We start from the raw sequence: 25,685 nt of genomic DNA, 5'->3' as shown, positions 1-25,685 counted from the left end.
AAGTAACTCCCACAAGAAGCGGCCCTGGGAGCAACAGACGATCTCTCTAGGGAACCGATTTTTAAATTCAGCAGCTGCCATGCCCTATACATTGGCTACTGCTCCTGCTTCAGACCTCAGCAGTGAGGGTCTGACTCCTGGGAGCTGGGGATTTCTCACTGTTCGGAAACTCTGGGACATTTGTGATGAATCACTGCATCTGGGAAACACAGAAATCATGGGACTCAGCAGTCCCTGTGGACCGTTATCCCAGATGACCATAGACCACAGGAACACTGTAATGACCTGTCAGTGACAAAGTTTCTTCCCAGTCCTTACCAGTCAAAGGTCAGTTAAAAGTGTTTATAATTATCCTGAATCACTGCAATATTTTCTACCATAATTCTTCTCACTATTTATAAGCAAGTTCAGTGGTCTTTGTAGTTCTCTACATAGTTTTTGGCTTTAACAAGAATACTGGCAAAGTTCTATGGAATGTATATTTTTTTATATAACTACATGAAATTAAATTATATACCCATACATATTCATTTTAATATTTCAAAAAAAAGTTATATTACTTTCTTCTTTTAATCAAATCATTAAGTGGGGGCAACCCAATTTACCTTGCCAGCTGCTGTCAAAGTCAGTTTTCAACACCTTTTTTACCTCCCTTTCTCTCAATAAAGCACACAAATTTTTTGCAGTGTTTGTCACATGAGATTTTCCCATGATTTCAATTATTTTTATTCCCTGTGCCTGCCCCTTTCGAAATTGGACATTCTCTTCAAAGACAGTGGCTGTCTCTAGTTCACAATCCCAAGGAGGTTCACCACAGTTTACAACATCGGTCATAAATAGTATTCTCAGCATCATTTCCTATCTTGTTTGGATACACATGGCAATCTCTTTTTTTTTTTTTTAATAAAAAAAATCAGATGCATTGCATTTACTTCCAGTATTTGAGTGTATCTATCAGGACACTGACCAATCTACAGCAGCTGCTTTCTACAGCACATGAAAACCAGTTTTGAATGCAATGAAATTATTTAGACTTCAGAAAAATACAGCTCTACTCACTGACAACACTGAGACCAAGGAGGTGAAAAGGTTTCTGGATGCTGACCTACCTCAAAATCTATCAGCTGCAGGTTGGCAATAAGTGTCACTAGAAGGCCACTGTTGTACAGCTCTTGTGCCAGCTGAGCCACAATTTCTGTAGGTGGCTCCTTGTCTGCGGTCCCACACAGAATTTCCTTCATTGCTTGCAGAGATTTTGACACTTCCTCTGATGCCTGTTTGCCAGCACACAGGTTTTGTTTAAAAAAAAAAAATGGAAGAAGAAAAAAAGCATTTTACTTTAAAAGACAAGCAGTTCAAAACCAAAGCTTCTAAACGACAATGACTGTTATCTGTTGTAAAATGGTTTAACAACTTTATGTAATTCCTGAGGCTGGAGGATTCACACTGGATTCTGCAGGTCCTACACAAGCACAGTTACTTTCAATTTAAACACAGCATGCCACCACTTACAGACCACAGGCATAAAACGGGCAGTTCCTGAGCAGCAGCCCTCGACCAGCTTTTCCCCTAGTTTATATAGCAAGCATGACATCATATGGTCTGGAATACCCATTTGGTTAGCTGAGTCACCTAGCCTGGCTGTGTCTCCTTCAGCCTCTTGTGTACCCCGAGCCTGCTCGCTGGTGGCGTAAGGTAAGGAGCAGAAAACGCCTCAGCTCTGTGTAAGCACTGCTCAGCAGCAACTAAAACATCCATGAATTATCAACATCACTTTCATCTTCAATCCAAAACACAGCACTGTACCAGCTACTAGGAAGAAAATTAACTTTATCTCAGCTGAAACCAGGACACCCTGCCAGCTTTGTACTGCCACCACCTATCTCTCCTCATCAAGTGTGGTTTGAGCTACCATCATCCACAAGCGATTTGCCTCCTGAGCACGCAGACCCTTCAGTCTCAGGTTGGTGAATTCATTAAGTGAAACAATTGAGCAACCTGATCTACTGTGAAGTGTCCCTGCCCATGGGAGTGGGGGTTGGAACTAGATGCTCTTAAGGTCCTTTGCAACCCAAACCATTCTATGATTCTAATTTGCTTTAGTAAAGCTCACAGCTGCCTCCAAATGAACTAAAATAAGTCTTTAATCTTTTGCTCCCATCTACTGTATGCTAATTCTGTACAAAGTTTCAGGTATCTAATGTAAAGGACAAATCATGAATCACCTTGCAGAATGTCTTGACCAGAAAGATTATAACAGGAAAATGAAAGAGAAATACATATAAACAGGTAACAGCTTAGTGTTTGTGGCAGTCAGCAGGTTTAAAAGAGAACAACAACAGCCCATTTCCCAAATGGTCTGGCCCACACTCTCCTCCCAGGTTTGTTCCACTTCATATAAATAAAGATTCTCTGGAGCAAAGGTGTTACTTTTTCACATGTGTACATGCTTTAAATCCCACCACCCTCAACCATGGGGCTATGGAGGCAATAGCTCTTCCTGGGCAGGGGTATATTTAATACATGCATGACCCACAGCAAACCTGTGTTAGATTTTTTGGCAGGGAGTAAGAAGGAAGTAATGGACAGGTTTGAAAGCAAAGCTGAGAATGACAACTAAGTGCCAGCCAAGATGGTTAAAGATGCTGAAGACAGGACAGCATTTCACACCGATATTGCAAAACCTTTATTTGAAATTAGTGTTTCATTAGTTTAGCAGGGGAAAAAAATAAACATAAAGACATGGACAGAAAACCCAGGAGTCGTCTATAAAAGCTAACTGGACATTAAAGGATATGCAAAGCCAGATCAGCAATTTCGGTATCTCTCTCACATAAACTCAAAGGAAAAATGTCATACTTTCATACCACCCCACTAATCTCCATAAAATAAAACCACAGTGCTCCAGAGAGGTATCTCTCAAGTGCTGCTGATCTCCCAACACTTTAATACAGATTTAAGTCACAGGTACACCAGTGAATAAAAATCCTAGAAAAAGCCTAGAAATCCTTAAAAACAAACAAAAAAAAAAAGCAAAACCAAAACCCCAATAAAAAGCCACTTTCACATTACACCTACCTGGAAGATTCAAAGATTGATTTTGCACACAATAAAGAAATGCTCTCCCCCAATCTGTTTGTACCTACTCTCAGTTTTCTGCTAGTTGAGATAGGTCATGATGAGCACTGTGTAAATGAATATGACTATGTGATAACTTTAACCACAGCAAAGTCTTATTTCTTACCATCACTCAGCAAAAGAGCCTATTTTTACCTCAAATGTCAGTGGTATGTCACTAGAGATATCCCACAGAGTACAGATGGGATTAACAACAGGGGTGCTATCTTGGAAACTAAAGCTCTAAATCTTTATAAGAGCTGTGCAAATATTTTCAGATCAAAGGAAAAACCCATAGATTTTTGGCTTTTCATCCATTCTGGGCAGGGTGTGAATCTCTGGCATTCTGTGGTAAACAACACATTAATTCCTTTCCTTTCAAGTATAAGTAGTCCCGATATATAGAAAAATCTCTGCAAGACTCAACTTTAGGTTTAATTTTCAAAAAGGAGGGCAAAAAGCAAAATGAAAGAGAAAACAAAACTACAGAACACTGTGGTGTTGATGGGCACAACTGAGCACCACAGCTGTATTTCTCTAATCATCTGCCATCCCACCCGCTCATCTTCTCAGCTTTTCTTCATGCAAATTGCATTTCATGTTTAACTTCCTCCTCATTCACATCCACTGGATAGTCTGGTTTGTCATTCAACTCATCACCAAAAGCCATTCCTGGTCAAATTTAAGGACAGCTTGTTGGTGCCTATCCTTCATAATCTGTCCAGAGGAAAACTGTAATCCCAAACACAGATTCTTAAAATAACAGCCACTTCTACCCTCCATTTTGACATTCCCACTTAATCTCACAGCATTTTTACAATAATATCCTAGTACATAAGCACTGGTTCTGGGATGGAAACTTGTCCAAGACTCAGAAGAAAAAAAAAAAAAAAGTAAAACAAAAAGACATTCCAAGATCCAAAGACCCAAGATCTGTCCAAAACAAACAACAAATAATACAAATGACAGAAACATAGCTGCAGAACAGCTTTGTCATAAGAAGCCAGACTCATTCTTATCCTCTTTAGGAGAATGTGCAAAAACTAACAAAAGCCTCAGCAAGGCACCCTTCCTTCAGCAATGCCACAAGCAGAACTGCAGTAACAACAGGAAAAAAAGATTTGCTAGAAATTCCAAAGCCTATCACGACTTCCATGCTACTTTTTATTTTCCATAAGCAACAATAGCAAAGCGCTGCAACTGCCACTTCAGCAGAAATTACAGAGCAAAAGAAAAGGTTTCATGAAATATCAAAGCACTTTAAGCCATTTGCCTCAATCTTGCAATTAAGCACAATCTTATTTCTAGCAGATTTTCCTTTTGGCTTCTAGACATGAGTCTTTTACATTATGACTAAATGTATGCCATTATATTTAGAGAAGCTGGTGTGAACAGAGGAGAAAAAAAAACAGGGAGAGGAAAATACTAAACAAAGAATCCTGAACAGAACAGCTTATATATATTACATGCAAATGTCAAAAATGAGATATGCCGAACTTTGGACAGTTAAAGTTGCAAACAGGAACAACAGAGCACAAGATGAAACGCAAGCTGATTCCCAGCACACAGATCAATTTAGTGTTTGCATTGCTGTCACTGCACAGATGTCAGGATCTTGACCTCCAAAAACAACTTAGGATGGAAAAGACCTTTAAGATCATCAAGTCCAAGTATTACCCCAGTTCTGCCAAGTCAACCATTAAACCATGTCACTAAGGGTCACATCTACATGGTCTTTGAACACTTCCAGGGACAATGATTCCACCACTTTCCTGGGCAGCCTTATTCATCCTTCCAGTGAAGAAACTTGCAGGTTTATAGCCTACAGGCATCTCAGTTCACAACACTCAAACTTGGGATGATCCAGTTACCACCACAGAACACTAAAATTCAGGGTGGGTATATGGCTAAGTCTCGAGTTACAAGGCTGATTTGCAATAGCTGTGTAAGGGCAGTAAAGGAGAGCACTACCTATACTGACCTGCACAGTGAAGGCAGTTTTATCAATACTGGCCATTTCTTCTCTGCTTTCACCCAACACAGGACTAACAAGTTAATTTGAACAAGAAGTAACTTTTTATCCACAAAGCATTGTTTATAGTGACCGGCAAGAGGTTTCTGGATCTATTTTGAAATAAAATGTTTTGTGTAAATGTTGAAATCTAATAATCCTTGGATTACTCTGCTAACCCTGCTAGACTAGATGATGTACAATAGACTTGGAGCTGGAAAACTGACAACATAGATAAGCCTATATAAGTTCTCCAAGTCAAATTATAAGGTTGTTCAACTTCCCCTTATAAAGTTGATTTTTTGTGAGCATCAATGTGTCTTTTCAAACCTACCAACAACAAGACCTGGAAACCTTGACTTAAGCATACTTTTCTCAAGCTTGTTTTCCTCATAGATTCAAGTCTTATAATTGTTGATTTAATGGGACCATAACACAAAGAAAGGATCTTATGAAGAGATCATTCCCTGAAATTCTATATGAAGAAAAAACAACAAATCTTCCCTGAAAGACATCAGGACTCTCCTTTCTGTAGCTACCATGCATGTGAAGACCAGCCCATTTGGTTCCAAAGGTCCAGCCTTTATTATACAGAACGGGTAGCACTACTATGCCTACACTGGAATATTTCCATACTCCAGGGCTGAGCTTTCTTTCCCACAGTGTTAATACCAGGTTCTTCAGTTTAACTTGCTTTGCCAGACCTAGAAGGCAATTTTTGAATTTTATCTATTTTTTTTTTTGACTAATCTTTACAGGGGGGGCAAAGTGCATGACAACATTCTTAGGGCAGTAATTTAGCATTATTAAAGAATGCTAAATAATGGTTAATTTTTTTCTCTGTATTCCACAATTTCTTATTTTTTTTTTCACAAAGGGATTACAAAGAAATCCTACAAGTCTTTTTTTCTGTTCTTCTAAAATCTTCCAGAGAGATTTTAAAGAGGAGCATGGAAGGCTAAAACAAAGGTCTTACCTGTTTTTCATACAGAAAGCTGAATTTTTATTTCCATAATCACATGAGTTGGGACTTTCTATACTCAAAGGCTAAGTTGTTTTATTTGCAACACTGTTTGTGCATGATAAAGCAAAAAAAAAACAAAAAGCAGAGCTTTGGCTTCAGAAATCAAAACTTCATAAAGTCAGGCTTTTAAAAACAGAGATACTTTACCAACAGTCCTCAATTTCAGCAACTTAAATTTTTCAGCTATTTCAACTAGCTTAATAAAAATTACCTCTGTTGACCAACCCTGACCTTCCCCTCCTTAGCCACTTAGGGCAGTTTCACGTTTATTTTAAAAGGGTCATAGTAAGTGCTCACAGTCCATACCTGTTATGCTTGTCAGAGACAGATGGATCTCCTGTTATGCCATGTAGCTGCATTGCATCTTTTTATGCCTCTCCAAAGAAGATTACAGAAATGGTAATGGGAAAAGTATCAGGCCTTGAATAATCAACAATCTAAGCTCCTACACCTGAACTGCAACTTTTCAAAGCTTTCAGTGGCTTGTCTCTATTTTACCTCTGTTTCACCAACAGGTTAGAGGTTTCACACATATGTACATACGTTACAGGTCAGAAGGGCTTATTCTTACTTCTACTCATCCAGGAACTTAATATAACATTTATGACCAACTATAACAGTGAAGAAAAAAGCAGACTGCATGAACTTTTTCCACCTTTCCAAACTCAGATACCAAATATACATAAGAAAAATATAGGATGTCTGACATCTGTCATCTGCATAGTGATCAAGAAATCCTCAGCTGTTCATAAGAATATGGCAAATAGGATCGTATAGCTTCTGTTTATGCACCTTGTATATTTCCAGGGCAAAAATCTCCTTCTAAGCTCTTGCTTACTTGCACAGCAGCAGAAAGTAACACACACAGATGCCTGCCAGTGTGATGTTAAATACTCCAATGCGTGATTCAGTGACCTGCCAGTATTCCATGCTATATATTACAACCAAAAGCAAAAAGCTCCTTGGTTTGGCTTTATCTTGCTTAAAAATATTCTGTGTGATTCAAACCAATTTTCCTCCTAAAAGAATAGTGCCAATACAACTCTCTCTACATGCAACTGTTAGGACTCCCTTTAAGAGCCATTAGCAGAATGCAAATCCAACATCTATGTAGCTTCAGGGTCATCCCAACTGACTTATTCTTGGTAGAATTTCATGCTTAACAGATATACAGGAACAAATTGTGGACTTTTTGGGTCAGGAAGCATGAACTCTGCCATTTAGCAAAATAATAGAACTCAAGGAAGCTGGCAAAGACAATTTGGCCAAGCAAGCACAACAGGGAAACGCCTTGTAAAAAGACGTATAATTAAATTAATAAGACAGGTTTGCCCCACCTGAACATAAATTCCTTTCCCACTGTTAATCCTGTAATCCTGCACTTAACACAGGACTGGAGGTTGTAAAATCCTTAAAAATACTTATAAAAAAAGGCAACAGATGAGACTTTTAACTCTCAGCACCAGTACCTAATTGTATCTGGAGTTTCTCCCAACTCTAGAGCACTAACAGGCTTCAGCAGAACAGAGAAGCTGAAACATGAAATGCCCCACAAAACCTCAGGACATGCAGAGCTGGAAGGAAGGCCAAGCCCTTCTTATCTCATTCTCTCAGTTTCTGTGTGCAGCAATGAAGTTGAAGGCAATTTTACAACTGACTTTGGCAGCTGCAGAATCACATCCATGATTATCCATGTTCACAGTAGTCTCACAACCATTCTTCCATGAAAATGCACATCACATCCTCCGCACGCACCTCATCCTGCACCCTGGTCCCCAGTCATTTTATCAAAACAGGAGCTAGCAAGGTGAACAGGAGCTGATAATGGCTTCATTATTGTGAGGTAAAAGGGCAGGATTTATTGACATAAAAATTTGTCTGGAAATCTTACAGTCTTTCAACTGTAGCCTTAATAAAGTGCTGCCTTCCTGACCCTTTTGAACAGCATCAAATTTGTTACAGTAGATAGAGATGAAACAAAAGACAGATTGCAGTGACCTACCTGAGCAAGCAGTCTTGTTAGATATATGCAAGTGAAAGAGGCAGAAGCTAGACACTTCAGGTTATTTTACATCTAGCTTCACTACGTTTCTGAACACTGACTAAAGGTGCTGCAGCCTACAGTTCTGCCTGCCAGGGAAAACAGCACAGTGACCTAAACCAGCTCTAACTCACTTGGGTTCATCTTCTGCCACAAACCCAAGTCTTAGACCAGCTATGCTAGAAACTGTAAAACTTTCAGCCCACCTAGGCCAAGCACAGAGATCGGGCCAAGTTTCAATGGACTCCAGATCTGTTTGCTGTACTAAATTAAAAAGCCTGTGCCACTCTGCAGGCTTCTGCTGCAGGGCAGGTTCAGAAAATGTTACCAAACCTGTAGGAACTGCAGATGGCACTGAGTTACAGCTGCCGCACCCAAGGGTGTCTAGTTAGCAGTGAGAGTGATGTGTTTAAGGACACCCTTCGATGACATACTAGATGCCATCTGCAACGCATTGTGCAGACCAGACTTAGCAATGAACACAAGATGTGGAGAAGTCACGTTGTCACTCCCCTTTTCTCGTGACATGGGTCCGGCATCATTTCTATTAATGTGCTTTTTTACAACATCCATTAACAAAGGACATGGCACCATATCAGTAATAAATGCAGTGGCATGGCCAGCACGTCACATGCTGTCTGTTCTTCCTCAGGTTCAAGCAGATCTGTCTGCTTGATACCTGGATTTCTCCTCTCTTGCTCCCTATTTAAGTGCATCCTCCAAACACTACCGGAGTTCATGGCAGAAAGAAGGAACAGAGTCTAAGCTCTGAAGGCTTCATCTCCTAGGTATTTAAATATGTCCCTGTTTTTCTAGTTCATTCCAGAATGGGTATTTCTCATTAAATCCAAGCACATCTTGCTTCTGCATGACAGAGATTAACTTTTTATAGCATTTATAGAATTCTATAATAAAATGTAATTAATTGTTCTTCACCACATCAAGCCTGAACAGGATGACAGCAATTGTACGTGCTACAAGAACACCTTATATATTTCAAATGTTGGAAGGAATGAGGACGTCTGATAAAGAAGACAAGGCAGCTTTAGTCCACTTTTTCAGTTCTGTCTTATCCTACTTGATCTCCCAGATATTAGATTTGACAGTGCTGCAATATCTTCTTTAAAATAGATGTCATTAAAAAAAATTAAAACCAAGATATTAGGAAGAGCACTTCAGAGGAAAGGATCCATGTGTGGTGGCACTTTTCAACCTGAGCTCTATGAACCATCAGAATGTAGCTGAGAAAATGTCAAAGCTTTAGGTACACATATATCCATGCAAGCAAACAAACAAAAAAAAACCCCATAAAATGAAAGAACCAAACATTCAAACTTAGCCTATTTTTCAGCTGAGAGTTTTAAAAAAGCATTGTGGCAACACTACATGCATTCATAGTTAAAAAAAAGATACATGGAGGAACTCGGTTAAATTCAATCTTTATCTAAGAAGATAGATGCTAGTCCAGTCAAGAGAGCTCAGTCAAAATCTGAATGGGTCCTATTCAATAACAAAAAGTATCATTAAGAAAGGGTGCAAACATCTGTATATGATGTGTGCACATGGCAAGGAGCCTCAGAAAATATGCAGGATTGCCTTTACACTTAAAATCGGCTTCTCTGCATCCTATTTACCAAGTTGTGTCCCTCCCCCTTCTCCCATTGCTCATAGAGCCTTAACTGATCTGCTGTAAAGCTCCTTCTACCTGCATACTGCATAACTTGGTAGGAATGATCATTTTAAATAACATACTATTTAAAAACAGCCCCTCCAAGGCACAGATGGTTCCTGCTGAAAGTCCCACAAAGTTCTGCTAGAAGCATCAAACCCCTCCCTGTCCAACCTTGCGCCTCCGCAGCTGCCCAGAGCATTTTCACCTCAAACTTAGAATTTCTCAGCTGGGAAAGGAAATGAGGAGGTTCTTCACCAGCCCTGCAGTTAATTCAGGCTTTGCCACACTTCTCTGCCAATTCTGGCTGTATTAGCAACTTTTAGCTCTCTCAGCCCACATACCACATTGGCTGTACTACAATAACAGCTCAATTGTCACAGGATAAATCTTCCTGTTTAAGTACCCGAGGCAAGTCCTTGTTGGAAGCTATTCTGCACAGAAGCAGAATCAGGAATGCTCCTAGAAGTCCTGGGAACCTCGGGTTTATGGTCAGGCACAACAGTAACCCTCCAGTTCCCGCAGCAGACAAAAAGCCAGAAACCCGAAAACTTGGAGAGCCCCAATTCCCAAACTTCTGCATTCACAGGCCCACAGGGTCCAAAACAAGCCCTGGGATATCCAGGGTCTCTGGCTCTTGCAGGGAGCCAAACTTCTGGGCCCTTTTATGAAAATTTGACACGTTTCCTCTCCCTCTGGAAATCAAACCGGAGGTAAATTTTAGAACCTTGCCAGGTTTTGAAGAGCACAGAGTACAGCACTGTGCTTTGTTTTGCTTTGCTTTTGTTTCACTTAAATTTCTCTAGTCATACTCATGAAAAGACGTTATTCATCAGTTTTACTAAGTAAGGTTTGAAAACCTGTGTGCCATTGAAAGTCTCCTCCTTGCCTTTTCTTCTCAAAACACAAGCAACCCTTAAAAATGGTTTTACTAAGCTAACAAAACTGTATGGATAGTAAGAGATGCAATGGGGTGATTGTTTTTTGCAAGAGTTATTTTTCCTGCCAGTTTTAAAGTTTATTGTTGCCACTGCACCAAAGATGCTTCTTACCATTCACTTCCCTAAACTCAAGAGAATGAATACATCTATTTTCAATAGGTATTTCTGGACAGGCTCAGTGCAACACTTTCAATGAAAGGTAGCATTGCTGAGGACTCTAACATCTTCCCTTCTGTGTGCTTCCTCTACATTGCAAAGCAAAGTCCCAGGTCAACAAGCCACATAAAGCGTATCTGTGAATACCATCATAGAACAGGCTGATTTTCTGCCTTGCTGCTGAAGCAACTGACTTGTCCCCCGCTTCCTCCTTTCTCCTTGTCAGGAACAGCCTCCATCCCATACTGATAAAGTATGGCAGAAAATACTGAAAACTAACCTCCTCTTGTAAAATAAGTGTCATCATTAAATTCATGAGCTGTTTCCATCCCTAATAGGGATGCCAGGGGAATGCTTCCATCTCTTTTGCTTTGTGAGGAAAACACACACCAGCTGTTCTGACTTTTATGAAAAATTCACATTGAGTTCTTGATTTTCTAAGTCTGAATTTCTCCTCTTTTGTCACTGACACCCAAATAAACAAACCAGCTGAAAGCTAAAAATCCTCCAAACCACAACCAAGAGGAGTCACGCTGCAGAGCAAACAGAAAAGAAACCCTAGTCTAAAGCTTCTGCTTTGAATGTCTTCTTTAATCAGGCTTCGAAAGATGAATTCTGCAGAGAGAAGTTTCTGTTGGTTTATTTAGTTACTTATTTTAAGTTTTAGTTCAGAGTCAAATTCCCTCAGTGCTTTCAGTTAACTGAAGATATTTCAGCATGATACATCAAATACCAGAGGGCTCCCTGAAATCCGTGTGACTGATCTTACATAATTAACACACACTGAGCTATTTGCTTTGAACCAAAAAGTTTCAAGAGGATTTCACTCATAGTGTGAAGGACTCCATGCCTACCTTTTGGGTTGGGCTTGTTTTAATACTGCCTCATTCGCAAGGTGGGGGAAGCACAACATGCACACACAAACAGCAGCTGCACAAAAACAGTGTTAATGTCACTTAGCTTAGCAGCTATTTCTGTTTCCACTGACATTCAGTTTTAACCTAAAATTAGTTTGTTGTTAATTAAAATCATATAATTCTGCTACAGTAATACTACAGAAGGCTGGAGTCTCAGGTGCCAGGAAAAAAAAAAAAAATTATTTGATTTTATGTAAGCACAAATTCCTAACTGGGAGCATTTTGTACGCTGGGGTGCATCTTCTCAACTGGTTACTGGAAAAGTGGCTAAAGTTACTCAAGTCTGTGTCACAGACTTGGAGGAGAGCAATATTATCAGCAGAAACTTAGCACTGTGATTAGAACATGAACAGTACAGCTCATAGAATCACAGAATGGTTTGGGTTGGAAAGGACCTTAATACCATCTAGTTCCAACCCCTATACCATGGGCAGGGACACCTCATGCTAGACCAGGCTGCTCAAAACCCTGTCCAACCTGGCCTTGAACACTGCCAGGGATGGGACATTCGCAACGTCCTCTGGCAACCTGCTCCAGTTCCCCACCACCACCCTCACAGTAAAGAATTGCTATCTAATTTAAATCTCCCCTCTATCAGTTTAAAGCCATCACCCCTTGTCCTATGCCTACAGTCCCTGATGAAGAGTCCCTCTCCAGCATCCTTGCAGGCACTCTTCCGATTCTGGAAGGCTGCTCTGAGGTCTCCATGCAATCTCCTCTCCATGCTGAACAGCACCAATTTTCTTAGCCTATCTTTGCATGGGAGGCGCTCCAGCTCCCTTATTATCCTCATGGCTTTCCTCTGGACTTACTCCAACAGTTCCACATTCTTCTTCTGTTGGGGACACCCAAAAATATACACAGTACTCCAAGTAGGGTCTCATGAGAGCAGAGTAGAGGGCAGAATCATCTTCTCTGACCTGCTGATCACACTGGTCATTTAGGAAGCACTAGCACCCAGAAGGTTGGAAAGTATTGACAGAGTGAGATCTCTTTTATATATACCTGAATACATACAGGTTTGGCATTTTATGCAAGCAAACAGGGTTCATTGGTAGTGTGTACTTACACATTAACTGGCAGCCTCATTTGGTATCCTAATAAAACAATTAACAGTATTGTAGTTTTCAAATAGCCTTCCAAGCTGTTTCATTAGATGCAGTACTGTTTGAAGTAGTAGTAGATCACTCTTCATTCTGGCTAAGGCTCCTGGATCTCAAGATTTTCTGTCTGACCCCATATCTGGTGTACTTTACTTATGCAAAAGCCCCCTGATTTCAGCAGAACCATTCAAACACAAAACTATTCATGTGCAAGTGCTTGCAGAATCACGGCAGTGAGCGAACACAATTTTATCACTAGCATAACAACCTTACTGGTCTTCAACAACATTATTTCATACCTTGTCTGCCTTTTTTTCTTGTTTTTCCAATATGGCCATGTTTTCTTTCAGAATTTTCACAATCTCGGCAGGATTTTTGTGCGATTTACTAAACAAAGGCATGGTTTTTCTTCACCTGGATTTCTTCCTTCAGAAGAGTTCTGCTTTAAATCAAACAAGAAACAAGAATAGCTTTTAAAGTTTATATGAAAATGAAATAAAAAACACAAAAACATAGTGAACAAGAAAAGCTTATGCCTCAGGCACTGTATTTTGCTTCAGCTTCTCAGTAGAGGAGTAAAATTCCTCATGTACAGTTACTGCAAGTTCATCCAGGATTCACAAGCCACCATTATCAAGTGGAAATCTACTACTCAGCACCAGTGCAGGAGCTGAATGTTTCCTGAAACTGCTCACCTACAGGTCAGCACCCCAGTGAGTCTATGCCTATGTCCAACATTTTTTGGACACTGAGTATCTGGCAGGCTCCACTAGATTTCTGATAGAGGTTTCTGCTAAACTTCACCAGCTTCCACATGATGCAGGTAACACCAGCATATCAAAAGCATCCTCTGTTTAGGGCACCACAAGATAAGGCCCCAGCTTCTCCACCACTGCTCCTTCTTCAGCTGCTTTTCTTTTTCAGCCTAAAGCTTCTCAAGAGGAAGCAGTTTAAGCTATCCCCTAAGCCTGACAGACTTCAAGAATCTGTGGGTCAGATCTCACTTGTGTAAAACAGTGCCTGAATTAAATGAAAAACAAAGAATCAGGCCCAAATACAGACACAAATGTTTGTGTGACATTTAAATGAAAGATTAAGCATTTTAATGAAAACGGTTCTGTTTGTTTAGTTTAAAACATTCTTTCTCTTTATGTCTGGAAAGGCAAATACCACATCACTGTATTTATACACAAAAAAAAACAAATAGCTTAGTTGCTGATTCTACAGAGCATAAAGTTGTGAATTCTCAAGGGTTTTGCTCAGGGTCCAATACAAAAATATGCTGAAGTCAATGGACATACTACAGATGGGAATATGCTCTGGTTAAGGCGGCTTCCAGGGAGCACAGCACCATTTTGGCTGCACTCTAGTTTGTACACTAACAAAGAAGGGATGGGAAAAAACCTTTATCCCTGTCCACAACAAAAGACAACCATCACCATCTCTCCACGCACACATTTGCAAGCTTAGTTGTGCATATATACACAAACCACTTCAATCTCCTTATACTTCTTCAACTTTTACAATTAAATAATAAATAAAAAAAAAATAAATTAAAAAAAAAGAGCTTTATACAGGAGCTTTTAAAGGCAAGTATTAAATGAGCACAATACACACAGTATAAAGAAGAAAACCCAGTGGTCCCAAAAATCCCAATCCTTTCATGCTTTGTTTTTACTATTGACACACTACAGAGTCCATCAGGCAGTATGGCCTCATTTATGCCATACATCCATGTGTTACTAATTCCCAAATGTTCTATGGAATTAATAAATACCCAGATTAGATATACCGTCTATTACAACTATAAAGAGCAGCCATATAAACCAATCAAGTACAAAATTCAAACCATAGATGAGTACTTTAAAAAAAACAAAAAAAATCCATACAGTCTGATCTAACATCTTATTAAAAACACTTAAAAATATTTTTGCAGATCATCTTCGTAAGAACAGTTTCTATGACACACAGGAAATATTTTTCAATGTCTTATTTAAACTAGAAGTTCCTTTATAGCATCCAGAGCAGGGGAATTTGTATATAGCTTCTCATTTGTTGCTAGGTCAGTTTTACAGGAATATGTTCATGCTCACTGTCTGAAAGCTCATGGCTTTCAAATTTCCATTTTCAAACTCCTCACAGTTCAGTTCAAACTCATTTTTATTCCTGCAGTTTTGGCTATGTAACTTCCACTCCTTGGCTCCTGTGGAATCTTGCTCCCATGGAGCTCACAACTGCAAGCTTTGGCAGTACCATCCAGCTAGCAACAGAGCAGAGTCACACCTCAACCTGACAATGTGCAAGACTGAAGACTGGGTATACTAACAACTAACTCCTTTGGCCATGTTCAGCTACATACAACCACTGGAAAAGACTGGGATGCCAGTATTATAAAAGAAATTCATTTCAACGCTGCTAGGAAGCACGAAGCATTCCCTAATCCCACACATGCTGCTAGTTAGAAGATTAATAATACACAACACACTTTAGGAAGAAACTGATCCTCCATGATTTTATTATCTGTGAAGAAATGTCATGAGGATGTGAAGATGGAAGAGAGTCAGAGAGCAGGAGCTGAACAGGCATGTTGCATTTCAGAAAAAGAAGTATTTCTAACTTCCCCTTTTAGAAGTCTCAGACAAGAAAAAATAAAGAGGGAGACAGTTTGATTTTTAAATTGAAGTACACATGAGCTAGAGGTTCTGAGATTTTAAAAAAATGAAGTCCACATTTCTAACTGAAATGCTGACTTTAAATTATAAACACATTTTCCTCCCCAAAGTAAATTCTGTAGCTGTCTAAAGTATGGTGTCTGTAGTTAAATAGTCACAAATTTTGCTATAAAACTCCAACAGGCAGGCCAGCACTTTTCCACTGATAGCTCCCATCCCACCACCAAGTCACCACAGCACTGCTCAGTGCTAAAATATCATTTCTTTTCTCTTCATAATCTACCAGTGTCCTAATCAGAACAGCAAAATCAACAATAATAGGACAGGAAGGGACTCAAGAGACTGTTTAGGTCATCCCTGCACTGAAGAGAGCCAAGTCTCTGTTTCACTTCATTTATCAGTCTTACATACAAAGCGAAGCATCCGCTGTATGCAAGTGGAGTGACACAGGAAAAAGGGGAAGAGCCCCAGATGTACATCCAAGAATGTTTTTGGATTTACCCCTTTTCTGGACACAGTTTTAACCCATCAACATGTGGCTGAAGATGATGCATCACTTCAGAAAATACATACTGGCAGCTGCAGGTTACAGTCCCTTTTGCTTCAGGAATCTAGGGGGACATGTGCTATTCATAATTACAGGTAGATGCAAATGGAAGTAAAGTCACTTTGCTGACATTTGGGAGCTCTACTCCACAGTCTTGTGGCTGGTTGTCCTATGAGGCACATGGCAAAACAAGAACTCCTCTCCTCCCGCTTTGCTTCTCATGACTGCATTCTTTACCAAAGAAGCACAAGGTCTTGCTAAAGTTCTTACCACAGCTGGGCATTTCTGCCCCATCCTCCTCCTTGTATTAGTCTCTGCTCTCTAAGCTTTACTTGGAAGGTCTTCTCTTTGGTAGAGGCACTAATTTGGTTTAAATTCCCTATTCCTTTCATCGCTTATTTTCAGTCCACTTTTTGGAACTCCATGTTTCCCAAGTGCCTAGTTCTCTGTCAAGGTTGCCTGAAATTGGCCAGGAAGTTCAAAAGTTAACATGGAAAGAGAAGTACGATGAGAGACAGACAGTTTGACCACATAAGCTTTGTTTTCTCAAGAAATCAGTCTAAAAATAACTGAAACACAAAGATGAGAGATGAGTGAAAAGAATGTAACACAGGCTTACCAAAGGTAGCTCGCACTACAGTCCCTTATGAATATATTTTTAGACAGAGAAAACACAGTAGAACCCATGCATGTAACATGGAAATACACCAAATTAAATATAGTAGAAAATAAACTGGTTGAAGGAAAATTATCATGTTACAGGAAACTGATTGTCTGAGAAGGTAAGAGCAATTTGAGGACAGGATTGTATTTAGAAAGGCACAAGAATGAAGAACCTACCCCAAAATTGTGGTGACTCAAAACAGGAAGATATTATCAACACAGAAGAGGACCAGAATATCATTACCTGAGACTCTGGATTGCCTCAAGGACTGAGATAATAAAAATAGGATTAAAAAATAAGAGTAGAATGTACTAGATAATGCTGAATAGCAGAAGGGCTGGAGAGTCTGCAGATGCCCCATCCCTAGAAACATTCAAGGTCAGGTTGGACAGACCTCTGAGCAACCTGATCCGGTTAAAGACATCCTTGCCCCTGGCAGAGGGTTGGACAAGATGACCTTTAAAGGTCCCTTCCAACCCATTCTATGACTCTGTGCGTATCTGCTTCAAGCTGAGGACTTACTATGAGAAATGATAGACACCTGGTGATTACACCCAGATTTTACACACAGGAGAAAGACACATACTAGTCTGTGATGAATTAAGAAAGTAATTGCCAGTAAAAACACAAAGGCATTCATCTCTTTGTACAAAGTCCTGATGAAACTTCATACAGAAAATTGCACGCAACCCTGAACACCCACAGTCAAGTAAAATCAACAGAGATTAGAGAGGGTGCAGACAAGGACCCTAGACTGGCCAAAAAAACAGGAAGACCAGCATGTCTAAGAGGCTAAAAGTGCTCACCTTAATAAGCTTAGAATAAAAATACAGGGAAGTCAAAGAAGTTATCTCACCTCAAATAACAATAACACTTTATTTATGCAGAAGCAAAAGGCTATAAACTGCTGATGAATAAACTTATGCTGAAAATGTAAATGCTTCCAACCACTGGAGCTTTGAGATTTTGAAATCACCAACTCTACCAGGCACACTACAGAGCATCTGTTCATAAGTTTTTGACACTGCCATCTGGCAGTGAGGAACAGGGCTGAATGAGCCCCTTTCTTTCCTACTTTCTAGGAAAATTTTTTTCATTTAATGGTTATTCAGTATGTGTTTTTATAACATCAAAAAACGCATTGTGGACACTCCTGAATTTGTAACGGATACCAGCCAACTTCTGAAACATTTAGTTGTGATGATGTTCTTTTACTGGTGCTTTTGTGAGGAGCTTATGAGACCAAGGAGGGAAACAGCTGTAGATGTACCATACCAGAGTGACTCTCCTGGCCTCAGAGGTTTTCTCTCCTGGTCATGGGGAAAAGGCCCTGGCAACACTGTAGGAGGAACGATGGTTTCCAAAGCCTGCTGTTGCCATCAGTATGAACAGTATGTTTCAGCCATCAGACCTGGAGTGTCCAGCATATTTTATAAGCCCTACTTTTACAACGCCATGTTTGTTTGGGTGAAAAAAAAAAAAATGGCACTAGCTTTATTCTAGGTTACAGAAACACACAAAAAACCACCACTTTATAAATGTTTGGTTGTTTCTGTGTGCCAGAAAAAAAAGGAAAATAATCTCACAGACTAAAGCAGCAAGTTGAATCCAGAGGTGGACAAGATTAACAAGACATGAGTATTAGTGTATTCAGTAAACTGTCAAAGGTAACCTAACATTCCTTCATAGTCAGAGCATGCTTTCCCTCAGAGGTCTCCAACTCTGCAAACATTTAACTGAGAGTAAATCACATTTCCAAAAAAAAAAAAAAAAAAACCCATATACCTGCTGTTACCCTGCTGTCCGCAAAGGGAGAAGCTGAAGCACAGAAAGATTAGAAGACACACCCAAGGCCACATTAAAAAATGACAAATCAGTTGCTGTGTCAGGAATGAAACCTAGATCATCTGACACCAAAACCTGTGCTTCATCAGTTTTCAAAATAACTCTTCTGCCAGTTGATCTGTTCATAAAGGGAAAGCATTAAAACCAAAAAACAACAGTGTAACTTGAGCTCTTTAATACAACTATAAAGTACAGTAAGAGATCTAGTTCTGCTTATAGACATCGTCCCCAACGTCTTTGCTTTTGATCTCATACTTCCCCAAAAGATTACAGTGCAACTGAGCTAGTAAGCATCATGAAGGAAAAATGCAGACAGCAACATCACTTTACTCACCAGCCCATCCCACTACAAAGTGACTCAGTTAAGCACCTCAGTAACAACTGCTTCCTGCTGCCCACGAAGGCAAGAATGGGAGAGCATGTGAGCCCATCCATGCACTCTCCGCAGACGTTCCTCTGGACAAGCATTTGGTCTTCAAAAATGAATAAGCAAAAAAATTTCCTTCCCGTCACGTATCAGACATCTGTCTTGTCTGAGCTCCCAACCTTCAGTGACCTACTGATCAGAATCAAAACAATAACTCGGATTGGGTGAGAGCTTCTTGAATGGAAAAAGACACTTTAATTTCCCATTCACCCCAATCTACCCAAGACCCATATATTTGAATTAGCACACTTTCTCCGTAATTTTGCCTGATTCAGCTTCTACATAATAGAAGAGACACTTTATTCCCTCCTCATTTCTTAATCCTGCTATATTTGGGGAAGTTGTTGCAATCACAGATCACAAACTCAAACCAGGGTATGGAAGCTCCCATGTGTGCTGATCACCTGGAGAAGCTCAATCCATCCTCTCCCATGCAGTCCCCTCATACAACCCATGCTTCATCTGATATGCAAAAAGAATCAAGGCTACACAACAAATAACTTCTCTGCAAATCCTCAACAAATTGCAGATTTTGGAAGGCACATTGCAAATAAGACACAAGATTAACAGAAGAAAGGGCAATTTTATGGTTAAGGGGAATGAATGCCATCTCTGCCTGGCAACAAGATTATTTCAAAAGGTCAAGAATTTACTCATCATAAGCCTTGCTGTTGGCTACTTGTTGCATTACCTGGAATGAAGGTAGATATTGGCTGAAACTTCACCTGAACACATAAAACATTGCAGCAATGCCTGCCATTACCACAAATGTCTTTTTTTTACCAGATGGCAAGCATCCCGAAGATCAGACGTGAAAAATATGTAGAAAGCTCTGCCCTTAATCTGATCACATCTACAGAATGAGAATACCTGTATCACATAGTTGTTCAATACCATCATGAAACTGAAGGCATTCATAGTGATGCTCCACTCAAATGCTGTGGTGGAGGCACTCAAAGAAATTAATAATTTTATTTTTAATTGAGTGTTTGAATGACCATTCAATAAAAAAACCTTTGCCTTTCAGCAAACACAGGGGTAGAATGAAACACTGAACAGCAATCTGGCACAGAGGCAACAGTCTGATAAAGGCTGTGTTCTGTGATGGTGACATCCTGCTCCGTATCTACTCACATCCCCACAGCCTCTGTTAGAATGGTACAGGAGTTTGGAGTGCCACATGGGGCCTGGTGGGGAAATAAAAGATGACAAGGGTTTCCAGTCCAGTTCTCCCCACAGTCTTACAAAGAGCTGGGCCAACACAAGAGAGTCAGAAGAGGACTGAAGGAAGGTAGAGGGACAGGGCTGCTGGAGCTGTTGCTACTGTTCAGGCATTCATCAGCCAAACCCAGAATGAGAAGACGGTGATGATGAGAAAAGGGGGTGTAAATCTGTGATGATACAAACATAAAGAAAGTATCCCAAGTGGGGTACAGAGATAATCCACTCTGTATCTGTACATTGGTACAGATAAATGACAAAGTTAGGAAATCTTTGAGTGCTTGATTTTGATGCCTAGTGTTCTTTTATTGCAGCAAGTCCTGTGCTACCACATCTATTATTATAAAATATTTATTACAAAACAGCATTTGCACACTGCAATGCCAGGCAGCATTCATACTCTAAACCCTTGCAGAAGTGGCATTCTGTGGCACCATACTCACACCAGAATTAATCATCTCTATCACAGGATTACACAAGTCTCCCACTTATGCTAATGAAGAAGCTAGAAGGAGTAAATTAATACTTTATGTTGAATAAAACTGTAAATGTAAGAAACCAGTGGCTTTACACCACCAAGTTTGCAGGATTCAAGAGTCAAGAATATTTGGGATTCCTATTTCCATTTGTCACCATGGAGGTCTTTCAAACCTAAAAGATTAAGAATTAAATTCCATGCCTAAGTGTAGTCCATAGCAAAACTCCCACAACCTCAGTCATGCAGAAAGAGGTCTCTTAACTAATGTCTATGAAGTACACACAGTTCTAACAGAACAGCACTTAACAGCTTTTCATTTACTTAAGTAAAAGGGAAAACAAGTTAAATTTCCATTTCTAGTAGTAACAATAACAGTAGAAATAATGGAAACTGGTAATATAATTTAAATAACATAATCAGCAGCCAAGAGTGAATAGGACTTCCTTTAAACCCATCAGGAGGAACGTGAATACTGGTTTTGCTTTTTGTTGGGTATTACTGAAAGTTACTTCTCTACACAGCATTACTTGACCATGTTCTCAGCAAGCCTGCTGTGTTACTTTCAATAGCTTCATAGCACATTAGCATCATTTTCTATAGCAATAATTTCACTTTACTACTAATATTAGCCCAAGAAAGAGTATTTGCTCAGAAAAAAAAAACAAACTTCCTTTAAGGTCACTTAAAGCTCTGCCTGATAATAACTTTGTGAATCGCCCATTGCACAAAATTCGCATTTCAGGTTGACAAGACCTAATGCGTGTAAGATGGTTAATTTACATACGCCGCTTCTTGTAAGAGCTCACACACACGTTCATCTTCATCTCTAACTGCTTCCCACTGTCTTATGCAAGTGGCCACGCTCTCATTCCTCTGCATCTCAAGAGCCAGTCTGCAGCTGCAGGCAGCCAGCAGAGAGGAGCAGGAGAAATGATATATTGCAGATATTTTATTTTTGGAAACTGCACTGTAAATAAAGCCATTTCCAGAGATATTCCATGGACACAGAGTGCTTGGTCGCGGAGCCAGCGCCTTATGTAACAGGAGGAGCATTGTTTAGGGTTGCCTGCTTTAAAAAGCCACTCCTGGTAACACAGTTTACAAAGCTATAAAAAGCTAACAGCGTGACTATCGAGAACCAGCAGGCAAGAGGCTTGTTACGAAAAGGTTGGTGCTAACTGGAAAAAGAAAAGTTTTATTAAATCCCTTAACTTTCTGTCACTCAGAGGACACAATCTCATCCGACACTTACCGTGTGAGGGAAGGTGGGGGCTTCTAGGCAGCCCTGTGCAGCCCCATGGCCAGGTGCTGAAGACAGCTCTGCCACCTCTCCGCAATCCACGCCGCCGGCAGCCGCTTTCAGTTATCTCCCATTTAATTTCTCTTTATTCCCCCACGCTGATTACCAACACGTGGCAGAGACAAGGGATCCCGCTCCTCAGCCTCCCGCTCCTCTTCTGCCAAGCGGCCGTCAGCCTCTGGAAAAGTGTGAGCAGAAAGGATCGCTTGAGCATGCACAGGCGCTCAGAAGCAGCTGTAAATTTCCACTCCCCGCTGCCTGCGGCCGGAGTCCCGGCCTCGCTCCGGCTCCCCGCCGTTCCTGCTCCAACTAGCTCCGTGGCTGGGTGTGCATTTTCCCCCACTGCCCTCCCCGCTTCTCACTCCCTCACTCGTCTTGCTCACAGGCTCGCACACCCCCCAACCTCCACGTCAGAGGAACGCATGGCACAGCAAAGGAAGATGCGACTGTTCTGCTGAGAGATTTCCCCAGTGTTAAGGGAGGAGATGCGATGATTTCGCATCACTTCTGTAAGTTTCCATTCCCCTCCGAAGTCCGCCGGTACAGGGAAGGCATCGCTGACGGGTCCCCGCACCATCACGTGGCGGAGGCTGCTGGAATTAAATTATTCACCTTGCCGTCCTGCTGAAAATGCAAATAAGGGAGCCCAGCGGAGGGTTGTTGTTACAAGATAATAATAAAATCAACATGCTCATGCACCACATCTTCCACTGGAGTCCTGCCCAGAGAAGCTCAAGTTGAGCTGCCTGACTATATATTGTAACAGAAAGATCCATACACTTTACCACGATAATACTGGAGGGGCACAGATAAATTTACAGGATACTCTAAGCAAAATTTAAATCCCACTGAAGAAAAACATTAGCCTAAAGTATGTCTTTAAAGGGTATTGTATTGGGGGTTGGGGGGGGAATCATACAATTAAGAGTATTCTGAAACCAAGCACACAAATACAGCAGAATGCAATTAAAGGAATTTTTAATGCTTCACTTTTCTCTCTTGGCAACTACTGCTCAGCAAATGCCATATATTCCCAAAGGAGTGGCAAGTGCCTTCTACTCCCCTCCAGCTGTCTAAGAGGCACTGAGAGCAGGGAAAGGAGGATGCTTTACCAGTTACCGTGGGTACTGGTGACGGGATTTAAATCCCATCCTCATGGGATCTCGGCTGAGCCCCAGCAGGAATGAGAGCCCAGCATGTATTTCTGCTGAGCTCACCAGTTTGAGGAGTGATTTCACCTCTCATCCCTGCTTCTTCAGGGCAAATCCCAGTCAGAGTCCTACATTATTAAAAAGAATTCTGCATGCTACATTTGCCTGAGGAGCTCATCTCAGCCCCCGACGCATAGCAGCGCTATAGTTGCATCATATCTTGATTTAGGGCTCACCTGCAGCAGCTACTCACAGCCCTTCATTACAAGCAACCAAAAAGAGCATGAGAAACCTCATTTCTGAGAAATACTGACAAAACAGCCACCTTTTAAAGGGCTATCATCCTTTGCTAGTGATCCCAGCAATTAAGGCAAACAGGAGTATCCAAAATCCTCATTCTGAAGGTACAAGAATCAACAATTTGCCCAACCCTTCTGGTCTCAGAGGCAGAAGTCCCTGCTCCCTCAACCTCCCTGCATCTGCTCCTGCGTTTGCACAGGAGGTGCCAAGCCAACTTCAGATTAGCAGATTTGTGCTCTTGATTTATCTGTGAAGCACACCACCATTTGTGCTTATGCTTTACCTCACATCATCAAGATACTTCAGCCCTGTGTTTTTGGACTGCCCTCAGCAGCACTGGGAAGATGCACAAGCACTACTCCCGCTGCGCCCAAATGCGCTGCAACAAGTGACACCAAGTGGCTATTTCAGCTCCAAACCAGTAGTGAAATATTTCTCCAGCAAACAGTTAAAGCCTTCATGTCAGACACCCCCAGCCAGGTTTCCTCTCTAGGCCACCACCAGAGAAAGCTCAGTGAAGGATGCTGTGGATGCCAAGCTCAGAGCAGGATGAGCCACCCTCTAAAACACCATCTTTCTCCACAAAGCTTAGCAGGCACATGCACAACCAGCGCAGGCTGACATTTCATGATGTGAAGGACTTAGGGAGAAAACCTGGTGCCGGGCTCTGTTTCTTGGGCGCCTTGCTCTGCCCCCGCTCAGTTGGGCCTTTCTTGTTTATCGGGTACCACGGCCTTTGGGTAAACGTCATGGCAAAAGTCAAATGATAAAAACTGTGCCCTTGGGCAACTACTGAAGGAACCAGCTTTTCCTAAGGCAACAAAAAGAAGCACACCATGTCATTAATTTCTACTGTGTATTTTAAAGCAAATAGCTTTCTTCCCTCTAACTCTCCTGAGGGAAATTATTTCCTTTCCATAAAGCATCCACCACTTCAACAGGTAAAAAGAACACCCCTCTGCTGCCCCATGGAGTTCAGCACTGGTGGGTCCTACCCTGAAGCTGAATAATCACAAAAAAAAGACTGAATAATCACTAAAAGGCTGCTTCAGTTGCACATTATGGGGCCCTACTGGATAATCTGTGTGTCACTGAGTTCCCTGAAGTATTCACATGCCATTCTGAGTAAGCAGTCCTTTGGAAATGTAAGAAATTTATCTAGAAAATTACTATCCTCTGTATTGGACTAAATATGCCTGTTTTCCAGGTTCTGAGGAATACATTGAATATGCGCTCCGTTTACAGTTCAACTCTGCCAGTCTTCCACCTGGGGAAATACTTTTGGGCTTTAACAGTAGCCATCTACACACCGAGAGAGCAAGAAACATGCCTGCCCCCACCCCTGCATTGCAGCAGGAGAAACAGTGCAAAGCAGAGCAGCTAAAGGGGCAGGAAAAAGCATTTCTCTGCTATTCCAATATTCCGTTTCATCTCCAGTGCAGTTAATTCTCAGATGACAGGAAAAAGCCCTGAACTATCCAAAAGGAATTAAGCTGTAATTACTTAGTGCTCTTACCTGTTTGGTCTTTTTTATTTATTTATTTTTTTGCTGCCAAGATGTTACTAAATATTTCAAAAGAAATGTTTTATTCAATTCTTAATTTGTAGCCATCTCAAATCTGGAATGTTGTAATTATAAACAGCCAACAAGTCTTTATAGTCTCAAAGTGCCCTAAAAAAAAAAAAAAAAAAAATCTGCGCACTGCTAAAGGACTCCAACCTCCACATATTTGAATTCCATTATATTTCTTTCCTTTAAAGTGAGCAGAGTCCTCAGGCTAAGTCAGAGTACTTCTGAGAAATGCTCGTCCTTGTCTTTGTAACTTAAAATCATGCCATCTAATAAAGACGAAGAAAACGTCAGTCCATTATTCCTGCCCTTTCCATTTATTTTCTAAAACTAGAAAAGAGAAATTAGGGAACTGAATGAGTGTTATAGCAGTAAATTACAGCAGCAGGCGATAAACACATAGTTCATATATATTAATTCTCCTCATTTAATCACCCACTTCAAGTCTGTCTACCTCCTCTGAGATGACTTCCATGATTCTAAAACCCTAAGCAGGCTCAGATACTAACAATAAATAAATGATAATAATCA

The 25,685-nt window shown here is 40.7% G+C and overlaps 1 protein-coding gene across 1 annotated transcript in view; it reads right to left on the bottom strand.

The window, feature by feature from the left end:
• The window catches only part of CAB39L (calcium binding protein 39 like), a 46,844-nt gene extending 24,123 nt beyond the window's left edge, over window positions 1-22,721 (bottom strand). Inside the window, exons 1-4 of the mRNA XM_062607321.1 lie at window positions 22,517-22,721; window positions 22,080-22,311; window positions 13,279-13,421; window positions 1,110-1,274 (exon numbers count right to left, since the gene is read on the bottom strand). Of these exons, the coding sequence (XP_062463305.1) occupies window positions 1,110-1,274; window positions 13,279-13,380 (267 nt within the window). The 5' untranslated portion in view covers window positions 13,381-13,421; window positions 22,080-22,311; window positions 22,517-22,721. The remainder of the gene's footprint in view (window positions 1-1,109; window positions 1,275-13,278; window positions 13,422-22,079; window positions 22,312-22,516) is intronic.
• Window positions 22,722-25,685: the final 2,964 nt, after the last annotated feature.

This window comes from Pezoporus occidentalis, unplaced genomic scaffold, assembly GCF_034315485.1.
Source record: "Pezoporus occidentalis ecotype Australia unplaced genomic scaffold, CSIRO_AGI_Poc_V1 ctg122, whole genome shotgun sequence".
NCBI classification, from domain to species: Eukaryota; Metazoa; Chordata; class Aves; order Psittaciformes; family Psittacidae; genus Pezoporus; species Pezoporus occidentalis.
This window is presented reverse-complemented; position numbering and strand designations above follow the sequence as displayed.